This window comes from Lytechinus pictus, chromosome 3, assembly GCF_037042905.1.
Source record: "Lytechinus pictus isolate F3 Inbred chromosome 3, Lp3.0, whole genome shotgun sequence".
NCBI classification, from domain to species: Eukaryota; Metazoa; Echinodermata; class Echinoidea; order Temnopleuroida; family Toxopneustidae; genus Lytechinus; species Lytechinus pictus.
The window spans coordinates 72,266,846-72,290,389 of record NC_087247.1 but is presented as its reverse complement, the minus strand read 5'-3'; the positions used below and the strand labels follow the sequence as shown (position 1 = coordinate 72,290,389).

Below are 23,544 nucleotides of genomic sequence, written 5' to 3'. Positions count from 1 at the left end.
AGTATAAAGGTGACATAAATTCTATTTTATCAGATGAATTGTAGTTTGAAAGGATAACATATAATTTAACCTCACACTAATTTGATTCTGTCAAATATTCAAATTTTGTATGAATTAATTGTAGTAATTAGACTGTTACTATGAATATGTAATAAAAAACAACATAAATTCATTCTAGAGGCATATTATAGTGATACTATTGCAAACCATAAAAAGTTTTACTTTACATATTTTTTTTTAAATATCATAAGATATTCCTCAACTTCACTGTAAGAATCACAAATTCGAGTGCAATTTACTTATTAATTATATGTGAACTATGTCATGAAATGTGCAATGGACACAAGTTTCAATCAAATGTAAACAATTGTGGAATAAATTAAAATATTTCTTGAAAATATTCATAGTGATGGTTTTTATCAACAAGGATGACTACTACTACTACTACTACTAAAATGTATCTCAAATGATAAGGAGGGGAATGCACTGTTAGGGGAGAGAAGATTCCATTTCACAGCCTTGGGTGCGAAATCTTAAGCTCCCTTTTATAATTTGCAACAATTGCAAATTATATTTGTGCAATATCAAGAATATCTAGAAAATCATCACTGATGATGTGCTTTCTTATCAATACACTACCCTAAATAAGACCTTTCTCTCAGTAAGTATAGTGTCTCTTACACATTATACTACCCCTGGCAAACCCTGATGCCCTCTCACTAATACGCTAAAGAAATGAAAGTTATTTAGGACAGAGATACACATGATATTGCAGTTGTAAAAGTTCTTGATGAAATGCAAAAATACACGTTTTTTCTTGGCAAGTTTGATATTTTTATTAGATTTATTTAAATATAGACATTGCTTTACTTCTAATCATAACTACTGAATCTATCAGTAAATATTTTACAAAACATTCCTATGTATACTATCGTAGTAATGCAATGAAACTAGATAATTTCTAAAAGAAATTCATTTCAAGTCCGAATCTATATCATTAAAACTGTTAATCTGACTTTTTAAAACCAGTATGGAAGCAAGATGGATTATAATTGATTCGAGACATATTTCATTAGGTCAAGACAGACAACAGCAACTAACTAAATTGCCACTAAACACAATTTCTACAAAATTTATTTCTTCATTTTCACTAACGTACCAATGTAAGTCAGCAAAGGGGTTCGTGACACAGAAAAACAGTAAATAATTTAAATTCAGATAATTAGTCAGACATGGAAAGGATACACAAGGGATTTACATTTTGTAAAGTGAACAGGGCCTGTAAGTAAAATTATTTTTGCTTAATTGTAACTTTGAAAATGAGATGCAAATCATAAATTCATGATTCTGTGTGGTTTAAATCAAGTTTAGTTTGGATTTTGGAGTTATGACTGAATAATGTTTGTTTTGCAATACAGGAACATACCCCAATTCACACAACTTGCATTTAGTTTATTTTCTTATGGTGCACCTTTGAAATTACATATATACGATACATACATAGTCTGGAAGGAATTGAAATGTGCAAAATGAATTTATATAATACCCTTACACCCACTGGCATATATGGAGATTTTTGCATTTCAAATTTCAGGAATAGGCAGTAAAGTCTCCCTTAATTTGGTACACATGAACAACTGAAAATAATAAACACATTTATTTGTCCTTTTTATTACATTTGGTTTACTTTCGATAAATAAATGGCAGTTATTTTTCACATTTAGAATGATGAGAACCTTGATCAGTACTTATGAGGGACCTTAAGGTATCACCTTGCATACAGATTAGACAGTGGGAGTAGTCGATCATTCACTTGACATGGTGGTAGCTAGCTGTCACATCATTAACAAAACATCTGTTTTTCACTTTTATGAAATCGATAAGAATGATCCCAAACGATTTTTAGATATAAATGTTAGGGTCTTGATTAAACAACATGGTCAAGGCTACAATTAGTGGGAATGATATAAAAACTACTTGCCTAATGACTCTATAATTTGAAACTATTTTCATTTGATTAAACTACAATTATATCGCCCTGTAGAGTATAGAGAGTAGGTTGAAGGAAACTTCCATACATTCAATTTTCTGTCAGTGCATTAACTGTTTGGAAACCTACTTCTGTGATCTTAATTACAAGAATGACATGTTTTCTGACTTGAAACGGATATGAACAAAATATAATGTGGAAAGAAAATGGTTGTATGTGCATATGACAATGTAATATACTAGTATCACATCCTTAACCTAATAAAATAATATAATTTCAAATAAACAATGGAAATGATAATTCATAGCCTAAACATGTCAGAAATAATCACATAACTATGTGAATAATTCATCTTGATTAATGGAATGTCAATAAAACAAGAACAAAATATTAGACAATAAAACAACCCATTTCCTCTATTTTTACAAGAAATTTAAATAAATAAATTGATATCTTTACAACAATGAAAAATTAGAATTTCAGTATTGCAATGAAACAACTTCCCTTCAATAAGAAATCCATAAGAATCTACACATCATATCTGGCTTTTATTTGAGAAATATAGAGTATATAAAAATGAAATATAAATTCAATGAATTTACTTTATAGTGATATTTGATTGGTCGATTGAATATTAAATTCATATGACCCCGACCTTAAAATACACATATATAGTGAACAGAAAAGGTAAAATGTCTGGTGGTTTAACAAAGGAATGAAAAGTGAACATAACTAATAATTTTAAAGCTCAAAATATTCTTTTTTCAAATTAAGCACATCAAAAAAAAAAAAAAATATACAAACCAAAGAATTATAATTGCATTTTGATATTAAGGCCAACAAAAAATTATTATGATGATGAGACTAAATATCAACAAAATAAACATGAATAATAATACATTGTATCGCAAATAAAGAAAAGAAAATAGTTTTCTTCTGGCAAATATAAATTTACACTTCCATAGAGAAATACAAATAAATATCCAAACAGATGAAGCCATCATGAAGGGGTGTTTCCAATACAGATTCTTGATATAGCATTCAACAATTGAAATAGTTGCACCAAGTATTACTGAACATGAATACACTTCTAACCTTGGTGTGATGAATTTTTTTTTAGACATTGTAGAATTAATTTAGACAAATACATTTTTTTTTTCATTACTGGTATTCAAATAGATTTGCCATCTAAACTGAAAAGTTTCACATTTCATTTTGATGTTAAAATAAATTTCAATAATCTTTTGAAAGACAAGAAAGTAAGATGTCACTCTATAAAAGCCCTCTATAATAGCAAGGTGACAGAGGTTCAAGGTCACCACTTAAATCTATTTCATTCAAAATCTTGAGTTTAATTTTTGGAAAATATTTTGGATATAAAATGATTTTTTAGCACTTTAAAAACTTGGCATTCAATCACACATGTGTTCCTTCTCTCAAGCTTATGGCAACAAAATAATTTTTCTCTCCAATTAAAATACATTCATTTAACTAAGAGTACATCATAAATGCATAAATTAATGTTATTCACAAAAAATCACAAAAATGGGAATATACTGATTTAAGGATGTTCCATAGTTATGTTTGTGCGCATCATGATCTGCACATATTTTACACTTTGCGTGCTGACGTCACAATGAACAGGTGATTAATCAGCTAGGTATGAGCTGATTTTTCTCTTTATCTGCATTCTAACCGCAGATCCAATGTGTAATTTTATGAAGCTAATAAACTGGAATTATTCCATGGTCCATTTCTTAAAAATACCTCTACAATTTCAAAATACTTTACTCTGCAGTGCTGTATGATGAATATGACCCGAGTTTGAATAAATGGTAGAGTGGTTTGGAATATTTCCTCACTTAGATACAAAGCATTTGGTGCATTTTTTTTTTGTGTTTTAAAAAGCACATTTGCTCTAATAAAAGTGTTGAAAGTTTGAAAACAAGCACATGAACCCCTACTTCTTAATGTTTGCACCTCTTAGGTATAAATTCCTCTACAATTTTGCAAAGTTTTGTGAAAATGACAAGGGTTTTGAATAAAGCGCAGCATTCATAGTACTTCTCAAGTTTGTTACTAAAATTTCAGTTTTGAGAGTGGGTTTTTGTTTCACACCATTTTTAAGAAGTGACAGCGCTGTTAGACTTAAAAGAGCAAACAAATAGCAATATTAATAGATTCTCCATCTTAAGGATACAATTATTAACAATATTGCAAAATGTGATGTAATTTTCATGGATTTTGACTGAGTAATAGAGGTTTAAACTCATTGTAGCGATCTTCTGAGCTCTAAAATCGCCAATTTTTTTTAATGCTCAAGTCTTAAGAACATCCATTTGGGTGAACTTTTAAGCTCTATAGCAAAAAATCAAGCACATGGACCCATGCTAATTTTTGCATATTTGGAATATTCAGGTGCTAAAGTATCTACGTGCAAAGTTTGTTGAAAATGACATTAATTTCACTTTAACTGTGGAACATCCTTCAGGTATCAATTATTTTAACAATTAATGGAATCACTGTTTAGGGTGTGCAGGTGGGCAAATCTGGGACACATGCACAAAATTTGTGATTAGGGTGTCCTGATGGCCTTCCCTTAAATCTTCAGATAGGGTGCTTTTTTAGGACAATTCTTGTGGATACTGTCCATCAACTCTTGAAATGCAGTGAACCCAGCCCCCCCCAAGACTTGTTAAAAATACTGAGCAGAAACTAATCAGAATGATTCTTTCATATTAGCAAAAAATGTACAGATGATCACTGCCAATCCGATATGTATACTTGGACCAAGTTTGAAGTTGATCTATTGGTTTCTTTAATGAATAGCAAGAACAATAATGGGATGGATGGACACTGACGGCTCAAAAATATGTTACCTCAAACCACCACCTACATAGGGTGAGGGTGGAGGCATGACAAAAATGCTTAATTCAAAAGATACATTTATTACCAGCTGATCAATGTAGCAATCAAATGCTACATTGCAGTAGCTTGTAAAAGTAACAATTTTTTTTTACTGTTAAAAATTTAGTTCAATGAATATAAATTAGGGACGAGTTCATGGTGGGTTGAAAAAAAAATCAGTTTGTTTCAGAAAGTTTTGTTATACATCAGAACTGTCATCCTTGGTGGATAAAGTAGTTAACATATACAAAAGATCACAATGTTTGGATTACCCATTCTTCATCTTGGAAAGGCTCACAAGAAATAACATTAATCTGACCTGTAAACATATAATGTGTCTTAAAGATCGCCAATGGAGTCAAAGAAGTCATATACAGAAGTGATCACATTACCCTATAAGGTGATCAAGAAACTCATAGATAATGGGCACCATAAAACACAGTACATAAGCAATGTGCAGCATAAAACAGTATCAGTCTGCTTTCCTTTCAGACATAGATCTGACTCTCTGCTCCTTAATGAAAGAACAATGTAAATGAAATTAATCTGGAAAAGTTTTTTCCCATATTAAACACTACGCAGTCATGCAGAAGATTCTTTTAAGCAGTATTGATGGAGGCTTCATTTGTTGAGTTCGACGTAGCAAGTATCACAAACCCTGACAGGTTTCTTAGCTGATGCAATCATGGTGTTTTTACTTGAACATTCTTGACAGAAGATGTCACCACAGTTCCGACAGTGGTGCTGAAATACAAAGCATTGATAAACAAAGAATCAGTCACTGAACATGGTTTAATCAAACAGATTTAATATAACACATAAATGGGAATTAGGCGCACAACTCTGATAACATATCTTGTGGAAAATATAAAACCAAGAAAAAACATTTATTAAAACACAATGAAAACGTGTTAACTGCTGCCAATAATGATATAAAAGAAAACAAGTGGAACGCCTCTGGCAGTCTCGCCTGCATTACGCGATTTAATATAGCAGCAGTGCTAACTTTGAAAACTACTATAAAATAATCATTCACAAAAACACCATTCATATAATGACATAATACCACGTTCATTGACCATAAATGACATTTGAACGGTGACTTAAGACTTGTCAACTACACCCATGTCCACATTTCATTCACTCTATCCATAAACTTTCAAAGTTATGATGGCAATTCAACAATTACCCCAACATGGCCTAAGTTTATTGACCTTAACTGACCTTTGACCTTGGTTTTGTGACCTGAAACTCACAGGGGATGTTCAGTGATACTTGATTACTCTTATATCCCAAGTTTTATGAACTAGATCCATAAACTTTCAGAGTTAGGATGGTAATTCAACAAATACCCCTAACACGGCCAAAGTTCATTGACCTTTAATGACCTTTGACCATGGTCATGTGACCTGAAACTCATACAGGATGCTCAGTGATACTTGATTACTCTTATGTCCAAGTTTTATGAACTAGATCCATAAACTTTCAGAGTTAGAATGGTAATTCAATTCAATTCAATTCAATTCATTTATTTTCTCTTTCAATCTTTTTACATTTACAATGATAGTTCAATGTACATATTTACAAAATATAACATTTAAATCATTTTTTATAATACAATAATACCATGAAATCGAAAGGGAAGGAGACCAACTAAAAAGCAGAGCTTGTAGGGTGAAGGCCCCCTTTTATAAGTAAATTCTATGAATAAAAAATAAGATAAAATAAAGAAATAAACAATATATATATATATATATAATGAATAAAAAATAAACAAATAAAAATAAATAAATAATAATAAAAATAAATGATTCAGTATACACTGTATACAGAAATCATAAAACGATTAAACATATATACAAAGAGAAATTAATAAACACATTTACATATTAAGTTCTGAATTACATTACTTTGGAAAAAAACGATAATCTAATATGAATTCAGAAGATATTTTTTAAGTTTTCCTTTGAAGTTTTGTATTGAATTACATTGTATAATATCCTTTGAAAAAGAATTCCATAATTTTGGACCAGTAAAAACAAATATCTTCTGTGCAAACGATGTTCTATTCAGAGGTAAATGAAAGGAACTCGCCTGGTGAGTGAAGTGCTTATGAATTGTATCATTTTTTACAAACATGTTATTAAAAGGTAACGGTAATTGTTTATTGATAAACTTGTACATTAATTGTCCGAGTTGAAAAGAATATAAATCTTTAACCTTCAAGACTTTATTTTTCAAAAACAGAATATTTGTATGTGCCCTGAATTCTGCATGACTAATAATACGAATTACTCTTTTTTGTAAAATAAAAAGTCTATTAATTTGAGAATTCGCTGCATTACCCCACGCAACAACTCCGTAATTCAAGTAAGGTAAAATTAAGGTTGAATACAATGATAACAAAATATAATGCGGTAAGAAGTAACTTAATTTTCTAATGACACCAATGTTGCGAGCAATGATTTTACAAATATTATCAATATGCGCTTTCCAAGAAAGTTTTTTGTCAATGATCAGTCCCAAAAATTTAGTAGATTGCACTCTTTGAATGACAGTATTGTTTAAAATTACATCTCTTGGTACAGTCGTAATCTTGTTGCTAAATAGCATGTAGCTAGTTTTTTCTAGGTTAAGAGAGAGTTTGTTAGCTGTTATCCAATTAGAAACATTTTTTTAGTTCGTCATTGAATATTTGCGTCAATTGCTCTGGGTCGGGGTGCGACAGAAATATATTAGAGTCATCAGCGAAAAGTATAAATTGAAGCAATCTAGATGACTTATCAATATCATTTATATAAGTAATGAACAAAAGTGGGCCAAGAATGCTGCCCTGTGGAACTCCACAAAGGACAGGTTTACGTTCAGAAATATTACAATCAAGTGAAACGAACTGTGAACGCACGGTTAGATAATTCTTGAACCACTTTAGTGGTTCCCCTCTTATTCCATAATGAGAAAGTTTATAAAGGAGAATGTTATGATCAACTGTATCGAATGCTTTTGAAAAATCTAAAAACAACCCAATCGTATTCGAAGACTTGTCATAAGCTTTGGCAACTGTTTGAACTAAAGAAAGTATTGCATGGGAAGTGCTACTCTTTTCCCGGGAACCAAATTGAGTATCGGATAGGATGTTGTGCTTTTTAAAAAAACATATGGTTCGTATGTGAACCAATTTTTCAAGAATTTTAGATAAGTTTGTAAGCAATGAAATCGGTCTGTAGTTACTTGCTAAAGAACTATCACCTTTTTTGAAGACTGGTATTATCTTAGAAATTTTCATTGATTTTGGAATATTTCCCGATGATAATGACAAATTGAATATATAAATAAGAGGGTCAATTATGTAATTCATAGTTTTCTGTAAAAGGTTGTTATCAATGATATCAAATCCTGCACTTTTATTTGATTTTACGCTAGATATAATTTTAATTATCTCCTGTGGGTTCGTAGGAGAGAAAAACATAGAACTTTGATTTCTATCCCCCAGATATTGATGAAATGAATGGTAGTTTGTTGGTATACTTCTAGAGAGCTTAAATCCAACTTGTGAAAAGTAATTGTTGAAAATATTTGCCATCTGAACTTTATCTTCAATAATAGAATCATTATGCATAAGCTTAGTTATCTTTGAAAACTTAGGTCCATTATTGATGGTAAAATTGATCAATTTCCATGTTTTTTAAAGATCATTCTTGCATTGATTAAATTGATCATGGTAATATGCCTTTTTAGCAGTACGGATGACCCCTGTTAGTATATTCTTATAATTAGTATATTGGCTCCGAGTATTCTCAGTTAATCTTGATATATATTTATAGTATAATCTATTTTTTCTATTTATCGAACGAAGAATTGAATTCGTTATCAAAGGTAGTCTGGGTGATCTTTTATAATTTTTGGACTTGGGCTTTGCAAAAGGAATATTTTCATTAACATGACTCATGAAGATATCAATAAATGTTTCGTAGGACTCGTCAACACAATCTGTACTAAATACATCATCCCAAGATTCTTCTTCTAAACTCTGTTTCAAACGAGATATATTTATATCACTATACACACGCCTCTTAGAAACATAATCGGGAAGTTTGTTTGGCTGATATTGATTTAGAACAATACATGAAAATTGGGAAATGATCAGACATGTCTGAGATAATTATACCAGCTTTAAATTCTAAACGTATATTGGAGAAAAAATTGTCAATCAGAGTTGCGGAAGTATTAGTGATTCTAGTGGGTCTAGAAATAAGTGGCAAAAAAGAGGCAGAAAGGAATGTCTCTAAAAAGTCAATTGCAAAAATATTAGTATCACTCGCTAACAGGTCATAGTTAAAGTCTCCCATTATGATACATCTTTTGTTTTGAACAGAATGATAATGTAGTAAATTATTTAAAGTGTCTAGAAAATCAGCACTATTGCTGCGAGGAGGCTTATAAACAACTCCCAATACAGGTTTTCTGTTATCACGATCACTAATTTCAATAAATAAAGTTTCTGCAGTTTCATTCATTAAATTCATGTCTTCAATAATAACATACTCAAATTGACTCGGCACAAAAATTGCAACACCACCACCAATTTTATCAACACGATTATTTGTAAGTATATCATAACCTGGGAGTGCATTCATATTAATATATTTATCTGACAGCCATGTCTCAGTTAAACCTATTACTGTATTTTGGGAAACACCTGAGTTATCTAGAAATAAACAAAATTGTTCAAAATTCTTGTTAAGGCTTCTGATATTTAGATGTAAAATAGACAAGCAGGAAGAAGGTAAACCTTTGAAAATGTTTTTGGCTGAAGCCTGAGTGTAGTAGTTTGAGGATATGACACTCGAAGCCCCATCATTTGGATCTAAATCAATTTTAAGTTCATCATTATTAGCACCAATATCATTAATAACATCATTGGAATCATTGGAAATGTTCGTAGTCATATCAAAGTCAATAATTATTTACATAAAACACCAGTATAATATAAACATATATGCGTAAGAGAGTTTTACTTAATTTTGTTCAGATCCTCTTCTCGATGAATAGCAACCGGTGGAACATTCGGGCCCTTCCTCACCAGAATGGTGCCATTCACTGTCCATAAGAACTTGTAGCCCGCCTTCTTTCTCTCGTCATTCGCCTTCTTCAGGAGAGACTTCTTAGCTGGGGCTAGATTTTCGTTGAGAAACACCTTTCCTTCATCTCTTGAGAATCCCAGTTGACGGGTTGATGTTTCCCTCAGTTTTTTCCGGCCTGAGTATAGAGTATCCCTAATCCTTCTGGTCGTGAATCTAACGATGATTGGTCTGGCTGGACCACCTTCTCTTCTCTGACCAAGTCGATGTGTCACATCAATGTCGTCGTTGGATACCTCTGGTGAAATTTTCTTCATGACGTGAAGGACAGCCTCCCTCACATTCTCACCTTCCTTCTCAGGAACACCTGCCACTTCTAAGTTGATCCTTCTGTGATATTGATCCAAATCATTCACTTGGTGTTCAAGTGTCGTCATCTTTGCTTTCAGATCCTCATTTTCTTTCTTCATAGAAGCATTCTCACTACTCAGCCTTTTCACCTCGCAGGTGAGCTCATCCACTTTATCGCTAAAGAACTCAGCAGATTTTCGAAGCTCATCTTGACCAGATTTAATTTCATTGAGTTGTGATGTTAGTGATTTGTTTAGTTTTTGAAGTTCAGACTTGATTTCAATGAAATCTTCGAACGTTATGGATTGATTTTTCTTAGGTCCTGGCATACTCTGTTTATCGATGACGTCACACTGACCCGACCTGATTTGGATGAGATGGATAGAGATGGATGTTGCGCTTCAAAGATGCCTTTTAGTGTAAAGTCATATGCGTCTAAGTGATGCGCGTTAGTATCTCGCGCGTGATGTTGACTTTCAAACAAGATTGAATATTAAAATTGACGAAAATTAATGTTCTTACCGACGATAACGTGGCAGTCTTCAAAAGTCAAACAATAAAAATCACATCACTGGCTTTGGTGTCCAATTAGCTTTCACACAATGTAAAATGTAGCAGTCATTTCCAAGTACTTTCGGCTATTTGTTGACAATATTCAGAGCAAAGCAAAAACACGTCTTCTCCCTCCAAATTCTCCCATCCGATAATGTAACAAATATCCCCAACACGGCCAAAGTTCATTGACCTTAAATGACCATTGACCATGGTCATGTGACCTGAAACTCACACAGGATATTCAGTGGTACTTGATTAACCTAATGTTCAAGTTTCATGAACTAGATCCGTAAATTTTCAAAGTTATGATGGTAATTCAACAAATACCCCAACTTGGCCAAAGTTCATTGACCCTAAATGACCTTTGACCTTGGTCATGTGACCTGAAACTCAGGCAGGATGTTCACTAATACTTGATTAACCTAATGTCAGAGTTTCATGAACTAGATCCATAAATTTTCAAAGTTATGATAGTAATTCAACAAATACCCCCAACTTGACCAAAGTTCATTGACCCTAAATGACCTTTGACCTTGATCACATGACCTGAAACTCGAGCAGGATGTTCACTAATACTTGATTAACCTTATGTTCAAGTTTCATGAACTAGGTCCATATACTTTCTAAGTTATGATGTCATTTCAAAAACTTAACCTTCGGTTAAGATTTTGAAAATAATTCTCCTAACATGGTCTAAGATTATTGACCCTAAATGACCTTTGACATTGGTCACGTGACCTGAAACTCAGGCAGGATATTAGGTTATACTTGATTAACCTTATGTTCAAGTTTCATGAACTAGGTCCATATACTTTCTAAGTTATGATGTAATTTCAAAAACTTAACCTTAGGTTAAGATTTGATGTTGACGCCGCCGCCGCCGTCGGAAAAGCGGCGCCTATAGTCTCGCTCTGCTATGCAGGCGAGACAAAAATGAAGTTAAAAAAATATCTGCATGCATACGAAGAATGAAAAACACTTTGTATGAGCATCATCAGCAAGAGTCTAATGTAAACAGTTTTTATCAGATATTATGACCAAATTGCTTTCATCATTATCAAGTTTGAAAACAATTTTTGTAAAGATAACTGCAAAGAAAGATGAAGATACTTACCTTTCTAACAGATAGTGAGAAAGATTTGCTACAGGCCATGCAGTTAAGAACCTCCTTATCATCAGCCCATTTCCTTCCGATTGCTTTGGTCTGAGTGATTTGAAGAGCTTGATTTTCTCGACCAAGCTCATGCATCGCTGCCTGTGCATCATCAAGCTTTCTTCTTAATTCAGCATTCTTTGCTTGAAGCTTCTCAACATCCTTCTCATTTGTCAAGCACCTAAGCAGAAATAAATAGAAATCAAATAAATCAGCAAGATATTCAAAGATACTTTATTCACTACAACAATTAGTCCTGTGTGTTATCTGTCTTTCATTGCATTCAACTATTTCATATCCATTTTAATAAAATAATGTCATACCTTTCCAGCAGGGCTCTCCTTTCATCTTGACTATTCTGAATTGTAGCCTCCATAACTAAACACAAAGAGAGAGAGAGAGAGAGTAGTGATTGGCCTGCACATACAGAAAGCAGTTACAAGTTTTGTATGATCTGAACATTGACATATCTCCTTTTATACAGCAATAAAATACTTTGTTGATCCCACATATCTCACAATATATTTCACCTTTAGAGTGATAATCACACTGCAATGACTTCTCTTAAGCTCTTTGCATATAGTCTATTATCCCAGTCATTTATTTTGGCTTGCACACATACTATGTAGGTCTACACACCCTGGAGGTGCACTGTGCAATCAAGACCCATTGCTAAGCTAACAACATTGATGTTCATGTCCTACCAGTACACCTAAGTTATCAAAACAATGCTTCACTTATTTTGTGAAAATCAAACAGAAAAAAAACACTATATTCACCCATGAAACTTGTTTAACCATTTTAACACAATTCGAATTCAGATCAAGACACATTTTCCAAAGTATCTAGCCTGAGTTATCTCTGGCAAAGGGTTCCATGTCTTAACCCATTTCATGCTTAAAAACAGGAGATTAAATGATTAAAAGTTGAGACTATATTTACCATGTTTTTCTCCTTTCATGTCTTCTACAGATTTCTCTAGTTCTTTGCAGCGTGTATCAGCATGCATCATGTCACTACGTAATGTACCTAGGTTCTCATTGAGGGCGCTTAGCTGCATAGTGTAACGTTGCTCTTCACGCTCTCGTTCTTCTTGTGCTTCTACCTTGGCTTGTGTTTCACTTGCCTAAAGAGAAAAAGAGGAGAGCAAAAGAGCATAACAATCAGTTTCAAAAGATAATTTCTAAGAATACTTATTTTTAGTACTCATATGATACTCAAACACGTATTTTATCAACCTTTTGGTTTAAAATAAAAAGTTTATCGAGCGAAGTGATTACAACTTTCTTTTATTAAGAATCAACATCTTCAGCAGAATGATGCAGTGTTTAAGTCATGAAAGTTATTATATAATTTAATAAACCAGTAATCATTGCATAGTCTAATTATATCATCTCATTTTTTGCAGCATAAATTTTGACAGTAAGTTTTGATTTTTATTAATAAATTGTCCTAATCAGATATAGCCTTAATGTTGTAAAAGTGTATGTGTTGAAAAAGAGGGACTCTAATCATGTTAGCATAACTGGAGTGTACCACAATCAATTTACAATGAACAATTTATTAAAATAATTACCTTATTTTTGTACCAGCTAATTACAACTTAACTCACTTTGACTTGTTTTCAGATAATAACATTTTTTTTCAGATAATAAACATTTGTTGAAAGAAGTGTATTCTAACCAGTTTGCTTTGTAAGGCAGCACTCTCCTCCCGTAGCATATTTTGAACCTTCTTAGATACTTGTTTAGTTTCTTCATGATCAGCAAGGGCAGTAGATAGCTCATTATCTTTCTCTGTCAGCTGAGATTGTAGTTCTAGCTTCTGAGTGATCAGTAGTTGTCTAGCATCTTGTAGAGAGCTTACTTCCTACAATATGAAAGGAATGATAGGCATTTGGCATAAGCAGCCTTTCATTCACATGCGGACAGTCTATGATTCACACATGAACTTCTTTGACAGACTCATAACCTTCTTGAACTGAATGAATAAAGTTATTACTTTATTTCTAGTATAAAATTGCATTTCATCATAAAAACAAAATAATTTTACATCTCCGACTACACTAGTTTGAGCATGCATTTGAAATACTACTACTATTACAACTGTAATGTTGATTAAGAAATTCATCAAATAAGGACCCTTTATCACAAAGCCTAGTGATTGATCATAGATTTGGTATTTATGACTGATTGTATTAATCACTCTGTATAATCCATAGCAAATAGTAATCTTTGCTAATTATTGCAAACAATTGCTAAGCTCTGAGTTATGGGACTCTGATCATTGATTGACCTGGCAACAGGCCTGAGAGTGGCCCTTTTAAAAAATATCTGTTTTTTGTGAACGTAGGGAGCGAAGTGACCAGAGTCTCGCACCTAACGGCCGAGGGTCCAGCAAGGTCATGGATTTGGGGGTTTTCAAAGGATCTAGAAGGCATCTCCTCAACACCATGAAGTACCTGGAATTTGCTGTATAAAAGGGAAAGAATTGTGTTTCTGAGGCACAAAGTGCTTAAATTCACCAGGAAATATACTTTCATTGGTAGTGCATGCGCTTTGCAACAATACCTCTCAATTATACAAGTTAGAGGTTTATGACATTTTGAGTTCAATATTTCTGAATCAAATGCACAATACGTACATTAAATAATTCTATAGTAAAACTTGTGAGCATCATACATGTGCTGCTTGATCATGCTCCAGCCGCCATTCGCGTACTTGACTTCCTTATTACACCACGTACAGTAAGCTTTACCGGGTTCCTCAATTTTCCATATGCACTCACTTGCCACCCTTCCATCCACTGATTTTTCAACCCACTTCCAAGTCCATTTCTCACAAACTGAAGCGTTGATCCCTTTCACCCTCGCATCTTCACCTCGATCAAGAAATTTCCGTTGAAAAGCCATAATTTTTCACAAACTTTTCTTGTTTTTTCGCTCGCACGAAAGAACTCCCGTATTGACAAATCACCGTAGTCACGCCTAGCGCGCTAACCCAGGGAGCTCGCGCCCGCGAACGGAGTTCCCTGGGTTATCCTAGCGCCTGCATGCATGCATGAATTGAATGCAGCCATCGCGCGCGCACCGAGTGCACGCTGTTTCCTCCACTGCAACGCGCAAACGGTCTGGCGGGTAATACAAAATGGCAGCGCCCATGATCAATACCGACCGTGTGCGATAAACTTCAAATAGCCATCGAAGAATCAAGTTTTCAAATGCATGACGGCAATTTTCATAAAAAGTAACGACAGCAAGTTGCCAGAACTTATAACTTTGTGTGAATTTGGGCGCAATGTGCCATTCATTTTCTAGCAACTATGCATTATATACTGAGTGCCCCCCCCCCCCCCCCGGGATGATATGCTGGCCACAGATCTGTGAAAACAACTAGAAATGAATTTAACGTTAGTAAATATAGAGAAATCCTGTCCCATTTTACAAATTCCTTGACCTCAGCTTCTGGCTTATCCAATCGAGAGAGTAAGATGACGATTTTACAATATGAGTGGAATATTTAGTGCAAAATATTTCACTGATTTGTAATAATCTTTTCATTGATATATAACACTTGTTACTAGAAACACACCTGAATGGAATATGGAATAACATTCTTCATTAAAGCTGTCGATATATGTTTTTACAATTGTGTGATTTTTACCTTTTCTCTTTCTGATTTCTCTGTTTGAAGTAAAGTCTTTGTTTGTTCTAGTTCTGACTGGAAACCATCTCGACTCTCTCTCAGTTCTCTCACAGTGTTTCTCTCTTCCTCTAAGCTAGATGTAAGAGTAGCCTGCAATATAAACAAAATCGTTTTATTTACATTTTTTATTTTGAGGTAAATAGAAATATACCTTAATGAAAACGATATTCAAACACACTCAACTTTATAGATGTAGATGGTAAGAGACAACACATTAACTATCACTTGTACAAAAAGAAAAAGAGAGTATTTTAAGAACAATTTTCATTATTACCGTCTTAGAATAAATTCAATAAACAGATTTGAGTAGATTTCTTTTGATAAGTGACAAAACATCCCCTAAAATCCATACACTTCATGATCACTACAATAATACAAATATGAAGAGAATAATTAAGTTTACCTAATTCCCAATATACAGCAAAGACAACAGCATGTTAACAAGCTCTAGTCTTAATATAAGTTCACAAGAAATTAAGAAATTTTCAGAAAGGAAAAAATGATGATTAAGATTTACATGAATTCTATCAGTAGATAAACTAATTGCTTTATAAAATATACATTAGACTTCCATCAAAAAATTATGAAGCTGTTTAAAGTGAATTATGTCTTTATCACTAGATAAAAATTGCTCTTACCTTTTCTTCACTAAATGATTTCTCTTTATCTTGCAGTGTATTTTCTAGTGAAGTGACTTTGTGATCTAAGGAGCTTTTTATCTGGAAAATAGTAAAGTCAAAGAAAACTGTTAGAGATCACATTGAGCCTTATTTTCACGACCATGAATGTATGAGAATCCAGTAATTTCATTGGCCCGTATTCTCATGGTTTAACTTAACCCTCGTCTAAGTGTGGTAATAAACTGCCATATTTAAACCTAGGTTTAAGTTTCGTATTCCGATAGCAAGGTTTAAGTTAATCCTGGTCTAAGTGTGGTAATAAATCCTCAAAAAGTTAAACTCGCGCAGGGGGTAGTTTAAGCCTGGTTTAAATCCAACATATCATGGCCAACAAATTTTTAGAGTTTATACCTATATTGTATTCGAGCTTCTTCCTCAGTATTTTACCGATTTCATGAAATTTGGAACACACATTGGTCTTAAGGTAAGGAGGTGTAAGAATTTTTTTTTTGCTTTTTCAGAAATTGTGTTGCCATGGTAACAGTATATTATGGCAAAAATTATGTATAAATCTTGCTATTCCAACTACTTCCTCAGTTTTTGACCAATTTTCATGAAATGTGGCACAAACATTAGTCTTGATGTGAAGATGTGCAAAACATATTTTATGCCTTTATAAAAAAATGTTGCCATGGTAACAAATAAAATAACAAAAATTTGATGAAAATCTTGTGATTTGAATTACTTTATAAGTTTTCAACTGGTCAATTCTCCTAAAAATTTGGCACACACATTAGTCTTGAGTTAAAGATGTCTAGACATATTTTGGCGTGTATCAGAAATCGTTTTGCCATGGTAACAACATATTATATAACGAAAATAAGGTGAAAATCTTGTAGTTCGAACTCCTTCATCTTTTTTCAACCAATGCTCAGGAAATTTGGCACACACATTAGTCTTGAGTTGAAGATGTGCAAGACTATTTTTGTCTGTATCAGAAATCGTGTTGCCAAGGTAACAACATATTATACAATGAAATTAGGTGAAAATCTTGTGGTTTGAACCCCTCTATTAGTTTTCAACCAATTCTTATAAAAGTTGGCTCACACATTGATTTTGAGGTATAGATCTGCAAGACATATATTGGAAAATGTGTTGCCATGGTAACAGCATATCAAATCAATAAGTGTGTAAACAGCATGATGTGGATTGAACTACTTCTTCATTTTATGACATTGGCCTATATGCTCATGAAATGTATGTTTTGAGCAATGGTCAATGCTAACTATTGTTTGGCTACATAGATAACTACATGTAGCTGTGGGCTCAGTTCTATTTTTTTTTTTTTTTTTTTTTGGGGGGGGGCTATACCTCTACTCTAGATCTCAAACTACAGCCCCTAGCTTTAGATCTAAGCCTAGATCAAGATCCTTTAGTCCTAGAAATAATCCAATGCTAGATCCCTAGCCTACTTCCTTCAGGCCTAACGTTAAATGAGTAGACTAGATCTAGCCTACATTTACTATTTTTAGACCTAGAATCTACATTGAGATAGAGTCTACAAGTCTCTAGATCTAGACCTATTACTATGTACACCTAGATTGATATAGTTCTAGATAGGGTCTAAATTTTAGTCTAAGTCATTAGTCTAGATCTAGATCTAGGCCTAGGTTAGAGAATTCTAGATCAAAAAGTAGACTAGATCAGCCTGTCCTAACGTTAGGGCTACCGGCTAGGCTAGAAATAGAATCTAGAATGAATAGAAGAAAGCACAGGCTAGGCCGCCTAGATCAAATTCTTACAAAATCTAGGCCCTAGTCTAGACTGAGCTGTTGGTCTAGGTTTAAGGCCTGTTTTCTAGTCCTGGAAACCTAGATCTAAACAAGTCCCCAAAATGTATGAAATAAAAACTCCTCCAAACAAACAGATGGACCTAAAAGTAACAGGAGTAGATCTAGATCTACATAGATGTCTAGACTAGAGTCTCTAGTCTAGGACTAGACCAAAAGCTTCAGTCTCTGTATTTTGGTTGTTCCGCTGAACTGCGTTGGCTCACTCACAAATACATATAGTAAAATGTCAGAAATTGTTGAATAAATCCCCAGAAACGACGGTTATTCCTGTCTAGTCTAGGACTAGATCTAACTTTAGGCGTAGTTGACAAGCAATGCATAGCGATAGATCTAGCACTGTAGACAGGTATAACCGTCGTTTCTGGGGATTTATTTAAAAGTTTCTGACATTGATTTACTGTCATATCACATTGGTGAGACTAGGCCAACATAACGTTAGACTGTCGAGTGTCGTACTCGTACTTAGCGGAACAACCAAAATACAGTCGGAGACTGAAGCTTTTGATCTAAGTCAGATCTATTCTAGACCTACATGTAGATCTAAATAGATCTATCCCTGTCCTAAGGCTAAGCCAGGCTAAGTCCTGAATGTTCTCGGCCTAGACCAATAAGCAATAGTCTAACGTTAGATCTAGGCCTATGTAGCTTCAGTCTCGGTTGCTCCACTACGGCAGTCTAGACTATTACAAAGTTACGTTTCGTTCAGCCTTCAGGAAAGTAAAAAAGTCAAAACAATGTTCAATTCTCCTCCAAACAGACGGATGTTAGTTGTAGATCTTGGGCCTAGGCTAGATTTAGGCCTAATGTTAGACCCAAGACTAATCTCAAAAGTTACAAAAGTTTTCCCTTAGGTCTACTTCAACTTAAGTTAGAATAAAGATGTCGAGAGGAATCTATTCAATTTAGATTTTGACAAACAATACATGAAAAGTAATAAATGGGACTGATACACAAAAAAATGTGCAAGTCACTCGGTTTGGGATTGAAATGATTCGGTAATTTAATTAACAATAATATAGATAATCTGAATAAAAATTCTTACCATATATGGGTGATAAATGCTCTTCTTTTACTACAATAGTTGTAAATAGTTTCCATAAAATCAAAATTTTCAAGAAAAAACAACTTTAGTAACATTTTTTTCAACTTTGTTGCAGTCACCCCTGCAGCAGTAATTTACCGAAAAGTTGTTAGTCTTGGTCAAAAGAGGCTGATTATTTCCAAAAAGAATTTTAAACCCAGGTTTAACCCAGGTTTAGTTAAACCTGGCTATCAGAATACCAAAATAATTAAACTACACTTAGACCAGAGGTGAGGTTTAGAGGAGGTTTAGTTAAACCAGGGTTAACTTTAGACTAGGGTTAAATTAAACCTGCTATCAGAATACGGGCCATTCTGTTTAAACATATAGTGCATACAAAAATAAAGAATAGAACATAACATTTTAATAAACGGAACATGTTTCGAGGTGTTGCACCTCATCATCAGCCTGAAAATTACAAACAGAGTCATTGGTATTTATACAGTTAGGATGTCAAGTAAAATTTCAAGAATGTAGTTACATAAGATTACAAGGAATGAATTCAATTATTAAATGGAGTGAAGCAAAAAATTTTACAGTGTCTATAGATTTATCAGATAGGGGTGGGTTAATTAAATGGATAACATTATTTGGTAATTGTACACCTGTTGGTTTAGTTGAGGTTGTTTCCATTTGATGAAAAGCCCTTCTTTTATTTTAAGTTGAAAATCTGTTTGAGCAGTATCGAGAATTTTGAAACAGTGGGTATTGCATTCTGACAAGCATTGGGGTGATGATTGCAGGTGTTTCCAGATATGGGAGTTTTTGTCCTTCCCCAGGTGCTCCTGTACTCGTGTCTTATAATGACGCTTGGTTTGACCAATATAGCGAGCTTTACATCTTGCACATGTAAATTGGTATATGACACGAGCACGAAGCTCCTGGGGAATGGAATCTTTTACAGAAAGTAAAGAACTGAGCTTGAAGGATGAGAAAGAAAGAGTAATATGAAGATCTTGACAATATTGTTTAACCATAATGTTGATTCTCTTTTCAAGTTCCTTTGATGCTTTACCAATATAAGGTAACTTGAAAAATCTTGTAGTCTTTTTTTCCCGACCATTGTTTCGGTTTTGGATGTTTTGAAGGTATTGGTTCAACGACCTTTCGATCAACCAACCTGGGTACATATTTCTGTTCAACACCTTTTTCAAATTCTCGATACTAGCATCAAAGAGATGAGAGTGACTACAAATTTTGTATGCCCTATCTATCAAAGTTCTAATCAATCCGGTTTTGTATTTTAAACAGGTGAAGCTGAGAAAATTTGTATACAATCCAGTGTAATTCTTCTTGTGAAAGACTGAAGTAGTGTAAACATCTGTGCTATTGTTGATTAAAATATCTAAAAAGGGCAACTGTCCATGTTCTTCCTTTTCAACAGTGAAATTTATATTAGGATGCCTGGAGTTCAAATAGTCATGAAAGGTTTGAACCTCATCTTCATTGTTAAAAATACAAAACACATCGTCTACATATCTGCGATAGAATGGAACATTGGGTCCTTCAAACTCTTCCAACCATTTCTTTTCATGATGGCCCATAAATAGATTTGCCAGTGTAGGGGCAAGAGGAGAGCCCATAGCAACTCCATCAATCTGGTCATACATTTCACCATTGAATAGGAAATGTGTCTGTTTGGTAGCATATTTGAACAACTCAATCAGTTCATCTTTACTAAAACTTACATCATTGTTATTCTTCAGAATAATATCAGCAGCAAGTTCAATAGTCTCATCTAAAGGAATATTTGTGAATAAACTAGTAACATCAAATGACACTAAAAACTTTCCTTGTAGGTTCTTAGTTTTAAGCTCCTCTATAAAAGAAAATGAATCTTGCGTACAGAATTCATCAGGTATTTTGGAAGTATCATATAGTGCATATCTTTACTTACTAGACAGCTTAAGATTTGCATTACAACTTCTGTGACATCCTTGTTTGGGAGGCATGGGCATGTGTGAGACAACAGCTACTCACAAACCCTCTTTGACTAGTTTATCCTAATTTCTCAAAATTGTTGGGTCAATTTACCTTTCAAATACCCCTAAGCTGTATGTCCTGGGAAGTATGGTTTCATCAGGGCCCCGTCTTACAAAGAGTTACAATTGATCCGATCAATCATAAATCTATGGAAATCCATCAGTGTCATCATTTTTTTCTACAAAAATTTGCACCATGTCCTTTGTATGCAAAGAGAAGCGCAGTGAATTTTCAAGAAAACAATGAATGCATGAATATACATCAAGGCTAGAAAATATTTTGAACAAACATGCATAATAGATCTTGACGTTGCTGGCCGTCCAATCTTGACTCTTTGTAAGACGGGGACCAGAATAATGGGAGCAATCACATATTGAGTTAAGATAATGGATATTTTATGCATATCAGAATGGGTACATATTGGTTCCTTCCTTGTACCTGAATTTAAGGCACCATTCTCAAGTTGAATCTTCAATAAAATCCAAAGGGACTTTGCACCATGACTTGAACACACATCAGTCTACAAATATTCTGTATCATATGAATATCATCATTCAATCTACCAAATATTGGTATAAAGACATCCACTGCAACAGTACAATGTGACATATGTATACTGGCTATTAGTTAAAAAAGTTGAAATAAAAAATCAATGAAAATTAAAATATTAGTGATACCTCTTGCAAGCCTTTGACACTGCATAAAAGAGAAGCCTCACTGCCTTTAACAACTTCTATGTCTTCTTCTATCTTAGTAAGTGATGTATGAAGACTCTCAACCTCTGTCTGAAGAGCACTAGATTTATCACCATGCTCCTATAAACAAAACAACAAGCCGTAATAATAACATACCCAGGGTAGCCACTTCAGTTGGGAAACTGCTCTACCAGCGGGCCCTGTATAACATAGTGTTATTATTACCTTTCTCCAGTCTAAATGCTGAGCACCTAGCAAGAAGGCAGAAGGTACAATTTTTAAAAATCTTTGGAATGACACGGCCAAGGATCGAACCCAAGACCTCCCGTTCATGAGGCGGATGCTCTACTACTGAGCCACCATGCCCAGTGAAGTGAAGTGACTCCACAAACAGAAAACAAAAGAAAACAAAATAATCCGAAAAAGAAATATAATGGAATAAAATAATAATTTCAATTTATACACATACCTTGATCTTGGATTCCAGTTTAACCACTTGAATTTCATAATTCCTACATAGTTCACATTCCTTTGCCAAATCTTTCTCTAATATCTGAGAGAGAAATGATAAGATATATTTTATATCATCTTCATATTGTTAAAATAGATTTCTATATTATGAAAACTTGTCACAAAGCTTCCTTAAATCAAACACAATGACTAAGAGGTATTGCATACAATTCATTTGTAATCAATTAAGAAATTGCTGTTGAAAAAAACTAAGACGAATAATTTTTCCTAAAGAGATTTGAAAAAAAATCCATCCATCCAAAAAACATTGTAATACTATGTTCATTAACTTTAAATGACCTTTGACTTAGCGACCTGAAATTTCCTTGCTCTAATTCCCGATACCTGATAACGATTATATGTAAGTTAACGCGATATAGACTTATACTTTCAATATTATCTTGAACATTTCAAAATCATGCAGTGGTTAAATTTAAATGTTGATACCACAACACGGTTGAAGTTCTGTAATGTATAGTGCATTACCTCAATCTTCTGTTGCATATCTTTCTGTATGTTATCCTTGGTGATGATCTGCTGTTCCAGGTGCTCACACTTGGCAATCTAAAATATTGAGAAATAATTTCTTTAAAAATCAGAGAAAAGCAAACAATAAATCACTGCTTTCTTTACATAAATATCATTGCAACTTTATTTGTCTTCAATAATGGAATAATCAATTTCAAAAGAACTTATGAAACCATGAATATTATTGCCACAGCATTTTAATAATTTCATATCCACTCAGACTATGAAATAAATGAAAATTGTAAGGACTTCTATCCATGTTTTCTTTTTTTGTCCTTCTAATATTCATAAAAGAGAACACGTCTTCTTTCATTATCTACATTTATATTTGATCTTCTATAATGATCTTAAAAATATACATCTCTCATTCACTTGTAACTTTAAAATTAAAACAGAATAAGAGCTCTGCCTTTATTTTTTCATACTCTATTGATAAATTGTTAATGATTATTGATACTTAAAAGAAACGCCTCTGATTTCCTTTAAGCATTCTATAAATATTATTAACACATATTAGATTTTTAAAAATTGTT

The 23,544-nt window shown here is 33.4% G+C and overlaps 1 protein-coding gene across 3 annotated transcripts in view; it reads right to left on the bottom strand.

Annotated features, from left to right (window-relative positions):
- Positions 1–819: 819 nt before the first annotated feature.
- LOC129256739 (early endosome antigen 1-like) overlaps positions 820–23,544 on the bottom strand; it is a 50,634-nt gene continuing 27,909 nt past the window's right edge. For 2 of the 3 annotated variants that reach the window (XM_064097679.1, XM_064097680.1), the window contains 10 exons: positions 22,970–23,047; positions 22,443–22,526; positions 21,956–22,093; positions 16,380–16,460; positions 15,700–15,831; positions 13,721–13,906; positions 12,980–13,163; positions 12,361–12,415; positions 11,999–12,218; positions 820–5,641 (listed from right to left, as the gene is read on the bottom strand). In XM_064097679.1, coding sequence (XP_063953749.1) covers positions 5,519–5,641; positions 11,999–12,218; positions 12,361–12,415; positions 12,980–13,163; positions 13,721–13,906; positions 15,700–15,831; positions 16,380–16,460; positions 21,956–22,093; positions 22,443–22,526; positions 22,970–23,047 — 1,281 coding nt within the window. In that variant the 3' untranslated portion in view covers positions 820–5,518. The remainder of the gene's footprint in view (positions 5,642–11,998; positions 12,219–12,360; positions 12,416–12,979; positions 13,164–13,720; positions 13,907–15,699; positions 15,832–16,379; positions 16,461–21,955; positions 22,094–22,442; positions 22,527–22,969; positions 23,048–23,544) is intronic. The other variant, XM_064097681.1, reaches the window with a different exon arrangement.